The sequence below is a fragment of the Oncorhynchus keta genome, chromosome 19 (assembly GCF_023373465.1).
Source record: "Oncorhynchus keta strain PuntledgeMale-10-30-2019 chromosome 19, Oket_V2, whole genome shotgun sequence".
Taxonomy (NCBI): domain Eukaryota; kingdom Metazoa; phylum Chordata; class Actinopteri; order Salmoniformes; family Salmonidae; genus Oncorhynchus; species Oncorhynchus keta.
The window spans coordinates 58,206,734-58,219,459 of NC_068439.1; the positions used below are offsets into that span (position 1 = coordinate 58,206,734).

Here is a 12,726-nt window from a genome sequence, read left to right on the forward strand (position 1 = left end):
TCTTATGCTGCAATCGTGTGGTGGGAAAAAATAGATAATTATGGTTGTGTTATCTGTTGCATAGTTGTTGTGGTTGTGTTATCTGTTGCATAGTTCTTGTGGTTGTGTTATCTGTTGCATAGTTCTTGTGGTTGTGTTATCTGTTGCATAGTTCTTGTGGTTGTGTTATCTGTTGCATTGTTCTTGTGGTTGTGTTATCTGGTGCATAGTTGTTGTGGTTGTGTTATCTGGTGCATAGTTCTTGTGGTTGTGTTATCTGGTGCATAGTTCTTGTGGTTGTGTTATCTGTTGCATAGTTCTTGTGGTTGTGTTATCTGGTGCATAGTTCTTGTGGTTGTGTTATCTGGTGCATAGTTCTTGTGGTTGTGTTATCTGTTGCATTGTTCTTGTGGTTGTGTTATCTGTTGCATTGTTCTTGTGGTTGTGTTATCTGGTGCATAGTTCTTGTGGTTGTGTTATCTGGTGCATAGTTCTTGTGGTTGTGTTATCTGTTGCATTGTTCTTGTGGTTGTGTTATCTGGTGCATAGTTCTTGTGGTTGTGTTATCTGGTGCATAGTTCTTGTGGTTGTGTTATCTGTTGCATTGTTCTTGTGGTTGTGTTATCTGGTGCATAGTTCTTGTGGTTGTGTTATCTGGTGCATAGTTCTTGTGGTTGTGTTATCTGTTGCATTGTTCTTGTGGTTGTGTTATCTGGTGCATAGTTCTTGTGGTTGTGTTATCTGGTGCATAGTTCTTGTGGTTGTGTTATCTGTTGCATAGTTCTTGTGGTTGTGTTATCTGTTGCATAGTTCTTGTGGTTGTGTTATCTGGTGCATAGTTGTTGTGGTTGTGTTATCTGGTGCATAGTTCTTGTGGTTGTGTTATCTGTTGCATAGTTCTTGTGGTTGTGTTATCTGGTGCATAGTTGTTGTGGTTGTGTTATCTGGTGCATAGTTCTTGTGGTTGTGTTATCTGGTGCATAGTTCTTGTGGTTGTGTTATCTGGTGCATAGTTCTTGTGGTTGTGTTATCTGGTGCATAGTTCTTGTGCTCGTGGCTGTTGTTCTTGTTGCAGTTATTGTTTTTGTTGTCATTACTATAAGTTGAAGCTCTCTACCTTAGTGAGGAGTCTCTGTAGGTTGTCTTTGCCCATGTACGAGGCCTGTTCACTGATGGTGCGCTCGGCCCTCTGTAAGGTGCTGCTTAGACGACTGTGTACCATTTGGAACCTCTTCAGTAATTCTGTTAGACCTCCACAACGATCCAGCCTGTGCAATGCACACACACAGCTTGATCACAAACAGCACAGTCACACACAGCACAGTCACACACTCGGTCAAACACACAGCATGTTCACACATACAGTTAGTTCTTATTTGAAGTGTCCTTATCAGGTGTTGACTGTTTTCTGAAAAGTTCCCTTTCCCATCCCTTCGATACTTGTCTGTCTACTCTTTACCTCCATTTTAAACCCACTCCATCTTTACCTCCATTTTAACCTCACGCCCTCTTTACCTCCATTTTAACCTCACGCCCTCTTTACCTCCATTTTAACCTCACTCCCTCTTTACCTCCATTTTAACCTCACTCCCTCTTTATCTCCATTTTAACCTCACACCCTCTTTACCTCCATTTTAACCTCACGCCCTCTTTACCTCCATTTTAACCTCACTCCCTCTTTACCTCCATTTTAACCTCACTCCCTCTTTATCTCCATTTTAACCTCACTCCCTCCATCTTAACCTACCTCCCTCTTTTCCTTCATTTTAACCTCACTCCCTCTTTACCTCCATTTTAACCTCACTCCCTCTTTACCTTAATTTTAACCTCACGCCCTCTTTACCTCCATTTTAACCTCACTCCCTCTTTACCTCCATTTTAACCTCACTCCCTCTTTACCTCCATTTTAACCTCACTCCCTCTTTACCTCCATTTTAACCTCACGCCCTCTTTACCTCCATTTTAACCTCACGCCCTCTTTACCTCCATTTTAACCTCACGCCCTCTTTACCTCCATTTTAACCGCACGTCCTCTTTACCTCCATTTTAACCTCACTCCATCTTTCCCTCCTCTCCTCCATTTGTCTCTTATTTTTTGCTCCTCTCCCTCATCTGTCTTCTTACCTCAGTAATGCCTCTGTTGGTCTGCTCCTCTTCCCTCTTTCTTTGGGCCTTAAGCACTTCCCCCTGTTCCTGTACCTTATTTTTTTGGAGTGCATCTACCTCGCCTCTATGGTGTCTCCTATTATTTTGGGCAGTATCCTCCTCCCCATTGACCCTGTCACTCCACCTCTCCTTCACCTCTCCTCTTCCTCTCTTACCTCCCAGTAATGGTTCTGTTGGATACCACCCTCCTATCTTTTCACTCCTCCACTCCTTTATTTCAAGTCTTCCTCTCTTCTTTCTGTCTTACCTCTCTGTAATGGCTCTATGGGTCTCCTCCCACAATGTCTCCAGCTCCTGTGTGGCTCCGCCCCTCTCGGGGTTGGAGGTCGTTTGCGCAGCACCACGGTCTGCAACCTCTAGACTCTGCAGCTCAGAGCGCAGCGCAGCCAGACGCCCCTCCAGGTCTGCCAATGCACGCATCCTGAGGAATAGGAGGACAGGGAGAAAGAGTGTGTTTGCTCATCCACAAGTGCTACAGAAAAAGTGTGTGTGTTTGTGTGCATGTTTGTCACTCACCTGTGCTGCACTGCAGGGAGTGTTGGCTCCTTCAGTCCCTGCTGCTCCACTGCCCTCTGAATCTCCCTCAGGACCACCAGTAGGGCCATCCTCCTCTGGCCTGAACTCCTCTTCTCCTCCCCCTCTTTCCCTTCCACCTGGCCCTTCCTCCTAAGGCCCGACAATTCCTCGTCTTCCCTCCTTCTTTGGGCCTTAGGCCCTACCCCCTGTTCCTGCCCCCTCTTTCTTTGGAACGCATCCTCCTCCTTTTGTTCCAATCCCCTCCTCTGCATGTCAGGCCCTGCCCCTTTCCCCCTCCCTTTAAGGCTTAGCTCCTCCTCCTTCTGCTTCTGTCCCCTCCCAATTCCGCTTCTGCCCAACACGAGGTCTGCCTCATCCAATCGCCGTGACAACGCTGCCACTGTGTCACGACAAGTCACAGCAGCTCCTTCCATCGTCAACTCCATTCCGGCTGCCTCCAGTAGACCATCCACGCTCCCGGCTTCTTCTCCATACTTCCTCATACTCTGCCGGATAGACAGCAGCCCGGAATGCCTGCCTCGGGCCCGGGTCGCACCATCTCCATGTTGCCAGTGGTCCAAGGGAACCAGCGCAGCCTGTATGCCAGCGTCGGCCTCTCGTATCTGGGCTAGAAAGCAATCAAGGGCCCCGGCGGCAGAGCGTACCCTCTTTAGTGTCTGTCTGAGCTGGTGGAGGCGGTGCCACTGGGGTGGGGGCATAGAGGGGTCTAGGGCCTCCCCCCCGGAGGTCTGCCCCGACACGCACTTCAGCTCCGCGTGGAGCCGCTGGTCCATTTCCTGGGGACAGGAAAACAGTAGACACTTAAAGACACAGTCTTTGAACTTGATTAAATTACCCATTGATTATTGAAGAATATTACTTATTAACGGCTCATGAGCTTAGTGTGTGTGTGTGTGTGTGTGTGTGTGTGTGTGTGTGTGTGTGTGTGTGTGTGTGTGTGTGTGTGTGTGTGTGTGTGTGTGTGTGTGTGTGTGTGTGTGTGTGTGTGTGTGTGTGTGTGTGTGTGTGTGTGTGTGTTGAACAAAATACATACAACTCATCAACTGTTGTGAGTCAAGTCAACTGATGAGTCAACACTGACGTGTACAGTATACCTTAAAGTCAGCCACAGTCCAGGGATCAGTCATCCCATAGGCTGAGATAGCTATGGGCTGCCTGGTGATGCGGTCAAGCTGGTCTGAGATCAGTGATATCTGAGAGTCTGCTGATTCCATCAGCTCCACGGTGGTTTCCAGAGAAGCCATTCTGAGAGAAACACAAACCATTTCATTTCACACACATGTATGCACACACAAACGCAGGAATAACTACCAAGTACTTAAAAGGAAAGGATGTGGTAACAATGGGTTCTCTGAACCCCCCAAAATGTTGACACAATTGGCCCCTACATGTGTTCGCATCTTTAGAAAATCTAAAAGGGAAGTGGACATTTTCACCCCATGCCTTGGCTGAGAATTCCCGTGTGGAGACTTCCCTAGTCTCGTTAGTATCTTCTGTCATACGTCTCCCCTGTGGTGGTTAGTTACTTTACTATCAAATGAGGAGATACAAACTTATCACACCAGTTAGAGTTATACTTAAACTACATCTTTAATAATAAGAGCTTTGCAATGGCAATGACTTTCAACGATTCACCATTTCTAATGAACCGTTGAGAGTGATAAAACAAAAGTACAAAGATATTTTATAGCCAAGATACACCCCTTTCAACCTACATGACAAACACCAGATGCATAGAATGGTACAAGGTTAAGATTTGTATGAAAGATATCTATAATACATAGCAGACAGCAACTGTTGTGTCAACAGTTTTCATTGTATAAACCAGTGTCTGGCACTCCTACTCCAAACTGGAACCGTCAATAGTTAACAGAATACTCTATTATGTCGAATGAAACAACCATTATAATGCAATACAAGCATTATAACATGATCTTGCAATTTCCCTGACACCCCAAATGTACTTTTTCAAATAAATCAAATTAACTTGAAAGTGTGACTAGACCTGGTCTGCAGGCAGATCTGCTGGCCTCTCCACTGCTGAAGGAGCTTGGCCCTTTCACTGTCCCCCTCCAGTCCACCTCCCTCTGCACTCTGCTGCTGGGACACCTGGGAGGACTGCAGCTCAAACTCAAACCACAGCACCTCAGTCTCCTGCTTAAGAGCCTGTCGACACACACACACATATTTTTTTTTAAACACATGCACACATTTCTTTTTTTTTATGTACACACACACACACACACACACACGTTTTGAAACGGACTGAAATGGGGAGGTACTACCTGAACTTGCACAATAAGATATTCTAATTTTCAAACAGCGTGTCCTACTAAACACAAATCTGACAGGGAGGCAGCTGAGACCACAGAAATGATCCGTGTCACCCATGAGTGTTCCAGTCCAATCGGTGTGAGCCTGGGCTTTGTCCCTTCCAGTAGTTCTTTGTCTATTTCATGTATTTAAAAAATATATTGTGTAAGTTGCAAAGCTATTCAATGCTTCTGCATAGTAAACTGCCAAAGTGCATCATTGTGGCACAGGTATTTATTTTTGTGTGAAATAAACCATTATACGGCTGAACCTTACCTGTAGCTCCTTGATGTGGCTGTGCAGGGCAGAGGTGGTGACTGGCTCAGGCTGAAACTCTCTCTCCAGACTCTGTCTGTTTCTCTGGAGCTGTGAATGGAAGGCTGAACGGGAAGCTCTGTACCTAAATAGCCAAGGTTCAACTTGGTTATTATTATTTTTTTATATAAATGTAAACAAATGTGTCATTTGTTGATGCAGTACAAACAAATTAAGACTGGAATTAAAAACAACCAGCAAAAATATGTCAAATATAAAAAGTTGTTCAATTGATTCAGTGCAGTCATTTAACAACAACACATTTGATCTAGGAGCATCTTTCAAAACAACCAGGGATACTGTCCCTGAAAACCAGAGGTGAGAATAAAGCATCAGACAGATTAGCGACTTTCTCCTGCATTAAACAAACCTATAATGGAGCGTTGGTTGAAAGGGTTTGGTAATGTGGTCGATTGGTTTGGTAATGTGGTCGATTGGTTTGGTAATGTGGTCGATTGGTTTGGTAATGTGGTCGATTGGCCCTGGCTACTGGTTGGCTACAGTTAACAGCTTTCTTATACCATTCTATATTTGTATATGAAAGTGTATATTTAACTAAACATTTTACAGTCATTCCAATCTGTTTCTCTATCCATATCTCAGCATCAACACATGATCCAACCATTTGTTTTTCTCAGCTCATCCTATCCAGTCTTACAAACTGTGTAGGCTAATGCAACGATTTGAGCTCGCCTTGAACAAGTTGAAAAGAGGATTTAATTGAAGAGAATTATCAGCATGCGTCTTGACTGTCTTTTTTTAACTTATGTTTACACTAGCCAACATATAGTAGAGATAGATCCCTTACCTCTCCACCACTTCCTGCGTCGACAACCCCTCTTCCTGTGGGGGGGTGGTGTCGGCGGCCGGGATGACTGTCCGTTCAGGTGCCTGCTGCTCGGTCTCCACACTATCGCCCCTGACAATCACCTAGGAGACAGGCAAACAAGCACACTGTAACAGCGGGGTCAGGGGAGGCAGTAAAGTCAAACAGTGGCTCTAGCACACTCCGGCATGAAGTTTCCCCCTAGGTACTGACACAGGATCAGTATCTAGAGGCAACTTCACCCTACACCCTCTAGCACGGCTTAATCCAATTACTGGGGATTAACTCCTACAGCTGCCGCTGTCATAAGAGGTGCCTGGAGCAGCCAACCAAGACTCGGCCTCTAGTATGAGGTTCTTAGGAAAAGGGCAAATGGCAGTTTTTCTGAAGATGTTTTAACACTTTATTCAGACGGCAAGTAACTGAGATGAGAAGAAACAATGGGAAGGGTAAATGCAGGGGCTAAACCCCAGTCTCCGGTGGGGAGTTGTAAATGATGACACGTGCCAGTTACCACAACACCGTGGCTCTTCACAAAGGCCAGTTTAAAAGGTCCAATGCATCCGTTTATATATTAATATCAAATCATTTCTGGGTAACAATTAAGTACCTTACTGTGATTGTTTTCAATAAAAATTGTTTTTAAAAAAGTACAAATATTACTTCTTAGCAAAGAGCAATTTCTCAAGCAAGAATTTTGCAAGGACTGTCTGGGAGTGGTCTGAGTGGGGAAGGGAAATCTAGCCATTATAGGCAGAGAGGTGTGGAACTCTTTCTTATTGGTCTATTAACTCATTTACCACTAACTAATGTATCCTCTTATACAGCATAAATATTTTGAATGAAGCCATAATGTCGGTTTTCCTTTCTGCTAACTAACTAGCTAGCTAGTTGGCCTAGTCCTTGAAATGTCAATTGCCGTTCAGATTTAACCAGAGCCATCTGAGAATATATATATACACAGCTATCCACACCCTTCATTGAGCCCAAGCCCACTCTCTGAGAATATACTTTCCCAGCCATTAGTAAGAGTGAAACACCAGATTCAGGATACCCGAGACTAACATCCTACCATCCTACCACTTCCAGTACCTGAGTGTGATTTGGCCCTTGTTGGTGGCTTTTCTGGACATGCATTAAACGACCCCCTTGGACTTGCAGTAGGCGGCCCTGGACATGCAATGGGCGATCTTGGACTGGGAGTGGGTGTCCCGGGGTCTGCAGTGGCAGACCCTGGACTTGCAGTGGGCGGTCCTGTCTTAGTTGGGTTTGGTTCTGGTCTTCCAGAGCCTGAGAGCGGTGTCCAGCTTGCTTTTGTGGGAGCTCCTGGCTTTGCTTTTGTGGGCCAGCCTGCTGGCCAGTCTCGCTCAGCAGGGAGTGATCTCCAGGCTCGCACCCCCTACTAAAGTAACACAAGAACAACAACAGGGGGTAAACCCAGGACAATTACTTAGCTAATCAAATTGGCTGGCCTCAGGAAATATAAATACAAGTACAGATAATTAATATTTTGAGGTTTTACAGACAAAACAAGTGGCTGATGTTTAACTAGCCCATCAATAATTTAACTTTATAGCATCAAACAATCATCTAATCGAATTTAATAATTGTATTACTACTAAGATATTAAAGACACTACGGGTTATTTGCAATTATAATTGTTGCATAGATCATCATGGGCAGACCAGAAATTGGCCCGGGCATTTCTAGTACACCGGCCCATTTTTTTCCCTTGAGACCCCAATTACTAGCCAAATGATGATCATTTAGCACAAAACCCTAAATTTATACTAGACCACTGGGCTAAAGATGGACCAGCCCATCTGGCATTTGCCAAAACTTCCCAATGGCCAGTTTATTGCTGCAGAGCACCATTGAAACTTTGTAACTGTAGCGCTATGTTTCACCTGTCCTGCGGGGGCACTGTGGCACCGTGCTGCAGTTGCGGCAGTATGCTCCCTTGCCCTCCCCCTGACTCCCTTCGCTGGACTGCAGCTGTGATGGGGGAACTTTCCGGGGCCAGGGTCTCACAGAGTTCCCTGAGGGCCTCCAGGCACTCGGCACCCCTCAGCGTCGCACTGCCCTCTGAGGGTAGACATGCCTAGAACAATATAAATAAAATAGAATAGAATGAATCCTGGTACACAGGTACGCATATGTGGGTACACAGACCCACAAGCAACTGCGGCCCCTCATGATGAGTTCAGATTTTTTGTGGCCCCCACCCCCATCAAAGTTTCCCATCCCTGATGTAGACCAAGTTTCAGAGCCATGTTTGGAGTACAGTGAAGTCAAGTGGTTAGGAGAATGAGAACCCCTTTAGACTAAATGAGACTGATGTACAATCAGGATCAACCTGTAAAAAAACACGTCTCCTCCCGACCCTTCTGCTTCAAAGCCTCCATTGCATGGCAATCACAGGTGGCTGGTGAGTCGAGGACAGCTCATAATAATGGCTTGAATGGCGTGAACGGAGTGGTATCAAACACATAGAAAGCATATCATTTTGATATCATTCCATTTATTCCCCCAGCCACCACTAATGGAAATTAGGCCTCATTTCATGCTATCATGTTACCGTGCAACAATGCTGTGAAATATCGATTCAAAAGATTTCGTGGTACCTGTTGTCTGTACACAGGTTCAGGGTCAGTGGCATCTCGCTCAGTGTTAGTAGTGTATATGTCACATCTCATAACAGTGGGGTTAAGGGACCGCACCCCGTTGATCTCAGACCACAAGAGTGGCAAAAAGGCAGTCATCTCTGAATGCACAGCCTGGGCGTCACAAGACACAAAACCACTGTTAGTCAGACGAGGCATTAAATCAAATTAAATGAGCATAGAATGATAAGCTGCTCATGCAATGCATTGGTACAGTGTTCATATTAGGACTCCTAGTGACTGACACAACTACAGCTGGTGTGCGCAATCCTAATATGGACACCATACAGCTCCCTGCAATTGGATTGTGATAGGTTGACAAAAAAAAATGTAACCACAGATCTGCACATAACCTATACATTTCCCAATGGAGCTCAAAGCCCTGTTAGGTATGAGTTCAATCATCACTTTTCTGCCAACCCTAAACCATTATGTTTTATTAAAAGGTTATTTATTGTAGCTTGGGGTGGTCTAGCTGTCTAGGCTGCTGCCTCTAGAATAAATGTACTGCTACCAGCATGGGTTTGAATCCAGCCCATTGCTCTTTCAGCCACAACTCTCCTATTTTTTTGTCTATACCTCTTCCTGTCCTATCCAATAAACAATCAAATATGTAAGGGGTGGGTCTGCCCCACTCCTTAAAAAATAAATACATTTTATTGTTGCCATGCACCTGCAAATAAGATTGCTCAGATGTGCGAGTGCCTTTTGAATTTTGTATTTATCAAAGGCAGAAAACAGTGAACAAACATTTTTTATAGTGGCCCTTCCTGTAAGTTACTCTGGATAAGATCTTATAAATGACGAAAATATTACATTTTATGTAAATGTGATGTCTTCTTTGAACCAGCTCAATTTCCCATTCTTACCTCCCACTGGCTCCTGACTGAAAGAGACAGTAGCTTCACGGCTTGGAGCTGGGCCCCAGAGCAGAGGGCCCCCAAACCTTCAGCGGCCCCCAGGAACTCCTCCAGAATGGCGGGCCTCAAAGCACCCAGCGCCCTCTGGAGGACGAGAGATCATGCAGACAAAAATCATCACCACTCGGACATGTTGATCATGAACAACACGACCACATACTGACCATTGACCAACATCGACCATTGATCAACACTCCAAACAGACATTGAATTCCATAAATATGAGGTGTTGCACCATTGCCAAACTCTGAGATTACAAACGACAACTTCTGACAAAGGAAACTTTTACTATATTGCACAAAATTTGACAGGTATTAAATAAAGATACACTTTATTCAGACATATTACAAAGTTACACACATGATAATAATGGAGATGGAAATGGCAACCTTTGACAAGGAAAAAAACTCTTTGATTTCATACCTCTTTTCTCTTGGCTTGCCAGTCAGACATCTCTCGGTCACTGAAGAGTACGATGGCTTCCTGGATGTTCTCTTGCAAGCGAAACTTGGCCTTCTCCAGCCTGCTCCTAGCCATCGCCTTGGCTTTCGAGTAGATCTCGCTATGGACCATGAACGGTGGGTGTGGAGAGGCTTGGTCGCTACACTGATGAGGAGGGTTCTGGGTCCTCAGCTGGCCTTTAACTTTGAATTTGGGGATGTGGCACAAAGATTGACCCACAGGCTGCTGCTCTTGCTCTTCGTGACTTTGCTTCAAAGGTTGAGTTTCACTGGGTTTGGCGTATGCTTCAACTTGAGGCTGTGTTGGGGCCTGAGTGTGAGATTGACTTTGTGGTAGGGCCTTGATGATGGCTGTCTGCTGGCTGATGTCCTGGGGTAGACAGTCCCCTTGCAGTGGGCTATGGGGCTCTGTGTGCCGCCGATGTGGGGGTGTCTGAGTTGCAAGCTTGGCGTCACTCTTGCTCTTGGCTGTGGCCGCTGCAAATGAACCCCTCTGGGTCTCTGGCAGTGAGTACCAGCGGACTACCAGCTTGGGTGGTGGCTCATCCCCCGCCGGGACCCGAGCTCGCCTTGACCCCAGGGAGCTAAGCATCTCCACCATTTCCTGGAAAAGGAAAGACACCCAAAGCAAACACCTCTGAAACTGAGACATACAAACTTCAAAGAGCACTCCTCAATTTCTATATCTGCCTACAGTCAGGTCTTAACATGTTCATAAACTAAGGGTTGGGTCTTTGGGAATGTAACAGCCACCAACTGGATTTATTGATAATCTGCTAGTTTAATGGTCGAACATGACGACCCACACTGTTTTCCATAATCTGAAATGGAGCACTTCCGTTTCCTTCCCAGCTAGCCTGAAATGTCAGATAATCATGGCTGCTGTGTGAATCCATTGTCCATTCCTGTAAGTACCTGAGCCTGAGCAACCGCTTCTGTGACTCTGTCTTCCAAAGCAGCTGCATTGAGGTGCTGAATAGGGGAGTTCGTCTGTGCTTTCTTCACCAGGACTTGCAGGTCCTGCCCCTCTGTCACCACTTGGCCCTCAAGCTGCAGGCCACGAGAGATCAGTGCCTGTGCGGAATGAGAGAAACAAACAAAGTTGCAAAAACATTATTATTACGTTTCTGGAATGTTTTGAAGTAATGTGTCGTGGAAATTCTACACATGTTGTGGAAAATACCAGCAGAGACACTCAATCTAAATCAATCATTGTTTATTAACAGTTAACTGGAGAGGTTCCAACAAACTTGATGCACCATAGTGAACATCTGTCAGGAGCTCTAACTGGGCAGTCCCTTTAGTTATTGTCACGCCTTGGTCTTAGTTTTTTGTGTTTTCGTTATATTATTTGGTCAGGCCAGGGTGTGACATGGGTTTATGTTATATTGTATTTTCGTATTGGGGTTTGTAGTATTTGGGATTGTCGCTGAGTAGGGGTGTTGTATAGGCTTGGCTGCCTGAGGCGGTTCTCAATCAGAGTCAGGTGATTCTCGTTGTCTCTGATTGGGAACCGTATTTAGGTAGCCGGGGTTTCTCTGTGTATTTCGTGGGTGATTGTTCCTGTCTCTGTGTAGTTTCACCAGATATGCTGTAATTAGAGTTCACGTTCCGTTTGTTGTTTTGTATTTTGTAATAGTTATTTCATGTATCGTTCCGTTTTCCTTCATTAAAGATCATGAGTAACAACCACGCTGCATTTCGGTGCGACTCTCTTTCGACAAACGAAGAACGACGTTACAGTTATCTTATATACTTACACAGACAAGTAATATTTGCATGATTTAGGTTATTCATTATTCATCATAATTCATTAATCATCAACGTTTGGTTCATGCATGTGACTGACCAATACTGGTTCGTGCATGTAACAGACCAATACCTCACAAGGCTTCTTCTCTCCAAGCTGAGACCTTGAAACTGAGATAATGTTCCTAAAACAAGGTTCTGGGCGTCCTGCCAAATTGCAGATACTGATAGTGAGAATTCGTTCAATCAGTCACTTGCATGAACACAGAAATGTGTAATTAGAAACGCACAAACATAAAATGTTCCATCACAAATGTTAAATCAAAGTCTTATTAGAACGTAATGGGAATGGTAGCTAATGTCCTAGGAATGTTTTTAGTTTGCTGGTAGGGGTAAAGTTAATACCTGTAGCCTATATGATCTGTCACTACTGGAATACATGATCTGCCAGTACCAGAATACATGATCTGCCAGTACTAGAATACATGATCTGCCAGTACTAGAATACTTGATCTGCCAGTACTAGAATACTTGATCTGCCAGTACTAGAATGCATGATCTGCCAGTACTAGAATACATGATCTGCCACTACTCTAGTACATGATCTGCCAGTACTAGAATACATGATCTGCCAGTACTAGAATACATGGTCTGCCACTACTAGAATACATGATCTGCCCGTACTAGAATACATGATCTGCCCGTACTAGAATACATGATCTGCCTGTACTAGAATACATGATCTGCCAGTACTAGAATACATGATCTGCCAGTACTAGAATAATGATCTGCCAGTA

General features: G+C 44.8%; 2 protein-coding genes across 9 annotated transcripts in view; both read right to left on the reverse strand.

The window, feature by feature from the left end:
* LOC118398547 (nesprin-2) overlaps positions 1 to 10,377 on the reverse strand; it is a 184,486-nt gene extending 174,109 nt beyond the window's left edge. For 7 of the 8 annotated variants that reach the window (XM_052470860.1, XM_052470856.1, XM_052470859.1 and 4 more), the window contains exons 1-12: positions 10,143 to 10,377; positions 9,669 to 9,803; positions 8,761 to 8,913; positions 8,044 to 8,237; positions 7,229 to 7,538; positions 6,119 to 6,240; positions 5,272 to 5,395; positions 4,688 to 4,848; positions 3,777 to 3,927; positions 2,662 to 3,458; positions 2,393 to 2,566; positions 1,097 to 1,247 (exon numbers count right to left, since the gene is read on the reverse strand). In XM_052470860.1, the coding sequence (XP_052326820.1) occupies positions 1,097 to 1,247; positions 2,393 to 2,566; positions 2,662 to 3,458; positions 3,777 to 3,927; positions 4,688 to 4,848; positions 5,272 to 5,395; positions 6,119 to 6,240; positions 7,229 to 7,538; positions 8,044 to 8,237; positions 8,761 to 8,913; positions 9,669 to 9,803; positions 10,143 to 10,292 (2,622 nt within the window). In that variant the 5' untranslated portion in view covers positions 10,293 to 10,377. The remainder of the gene's footprint in view (positions 1 to 1,096; positions 1,248 to 2,392; positions 2,567 to 2,661; positions 3,459 to 3,776; positions 3,928 to 4,687; positions 4,849 to 5,271; positions 5,396 to 6,118; positions 6,241 to 7,228; positions 7,539 to 8,043; positions 8,238 to 8,760; positions 8,914 to 9,668; positions 9,804 to 10,142) is intronic. The other variant, XM_052470857.1, reaches the window with a different exon arrangement.
* syne2a (spectrin repeat containing, nuclear envelope 2a) overlaps positions 10,338 to 12,726 on the reverse strand; it is a gene marked incomplete at its 3' end in the record, with an annotated part of 64,956 nt that continues 62,567 nt past the window's right edge. The window contains exons 22-23 of the mRNA XM_035792725.2: positions 11,096 to 11,254; positions 10,338 to 10,784 (exon numbers count right to left, since the gene is read on the reverse strand). Coding sequence (XP_035648618.2) covers positions 10,338 to 10,784; positions 11,096 to 11,254 — 606 coding nt within the window. The remainder of the gene's footprint in view (positions 10,785 to 11,095; positions 11,255 to 12,726) is intronic.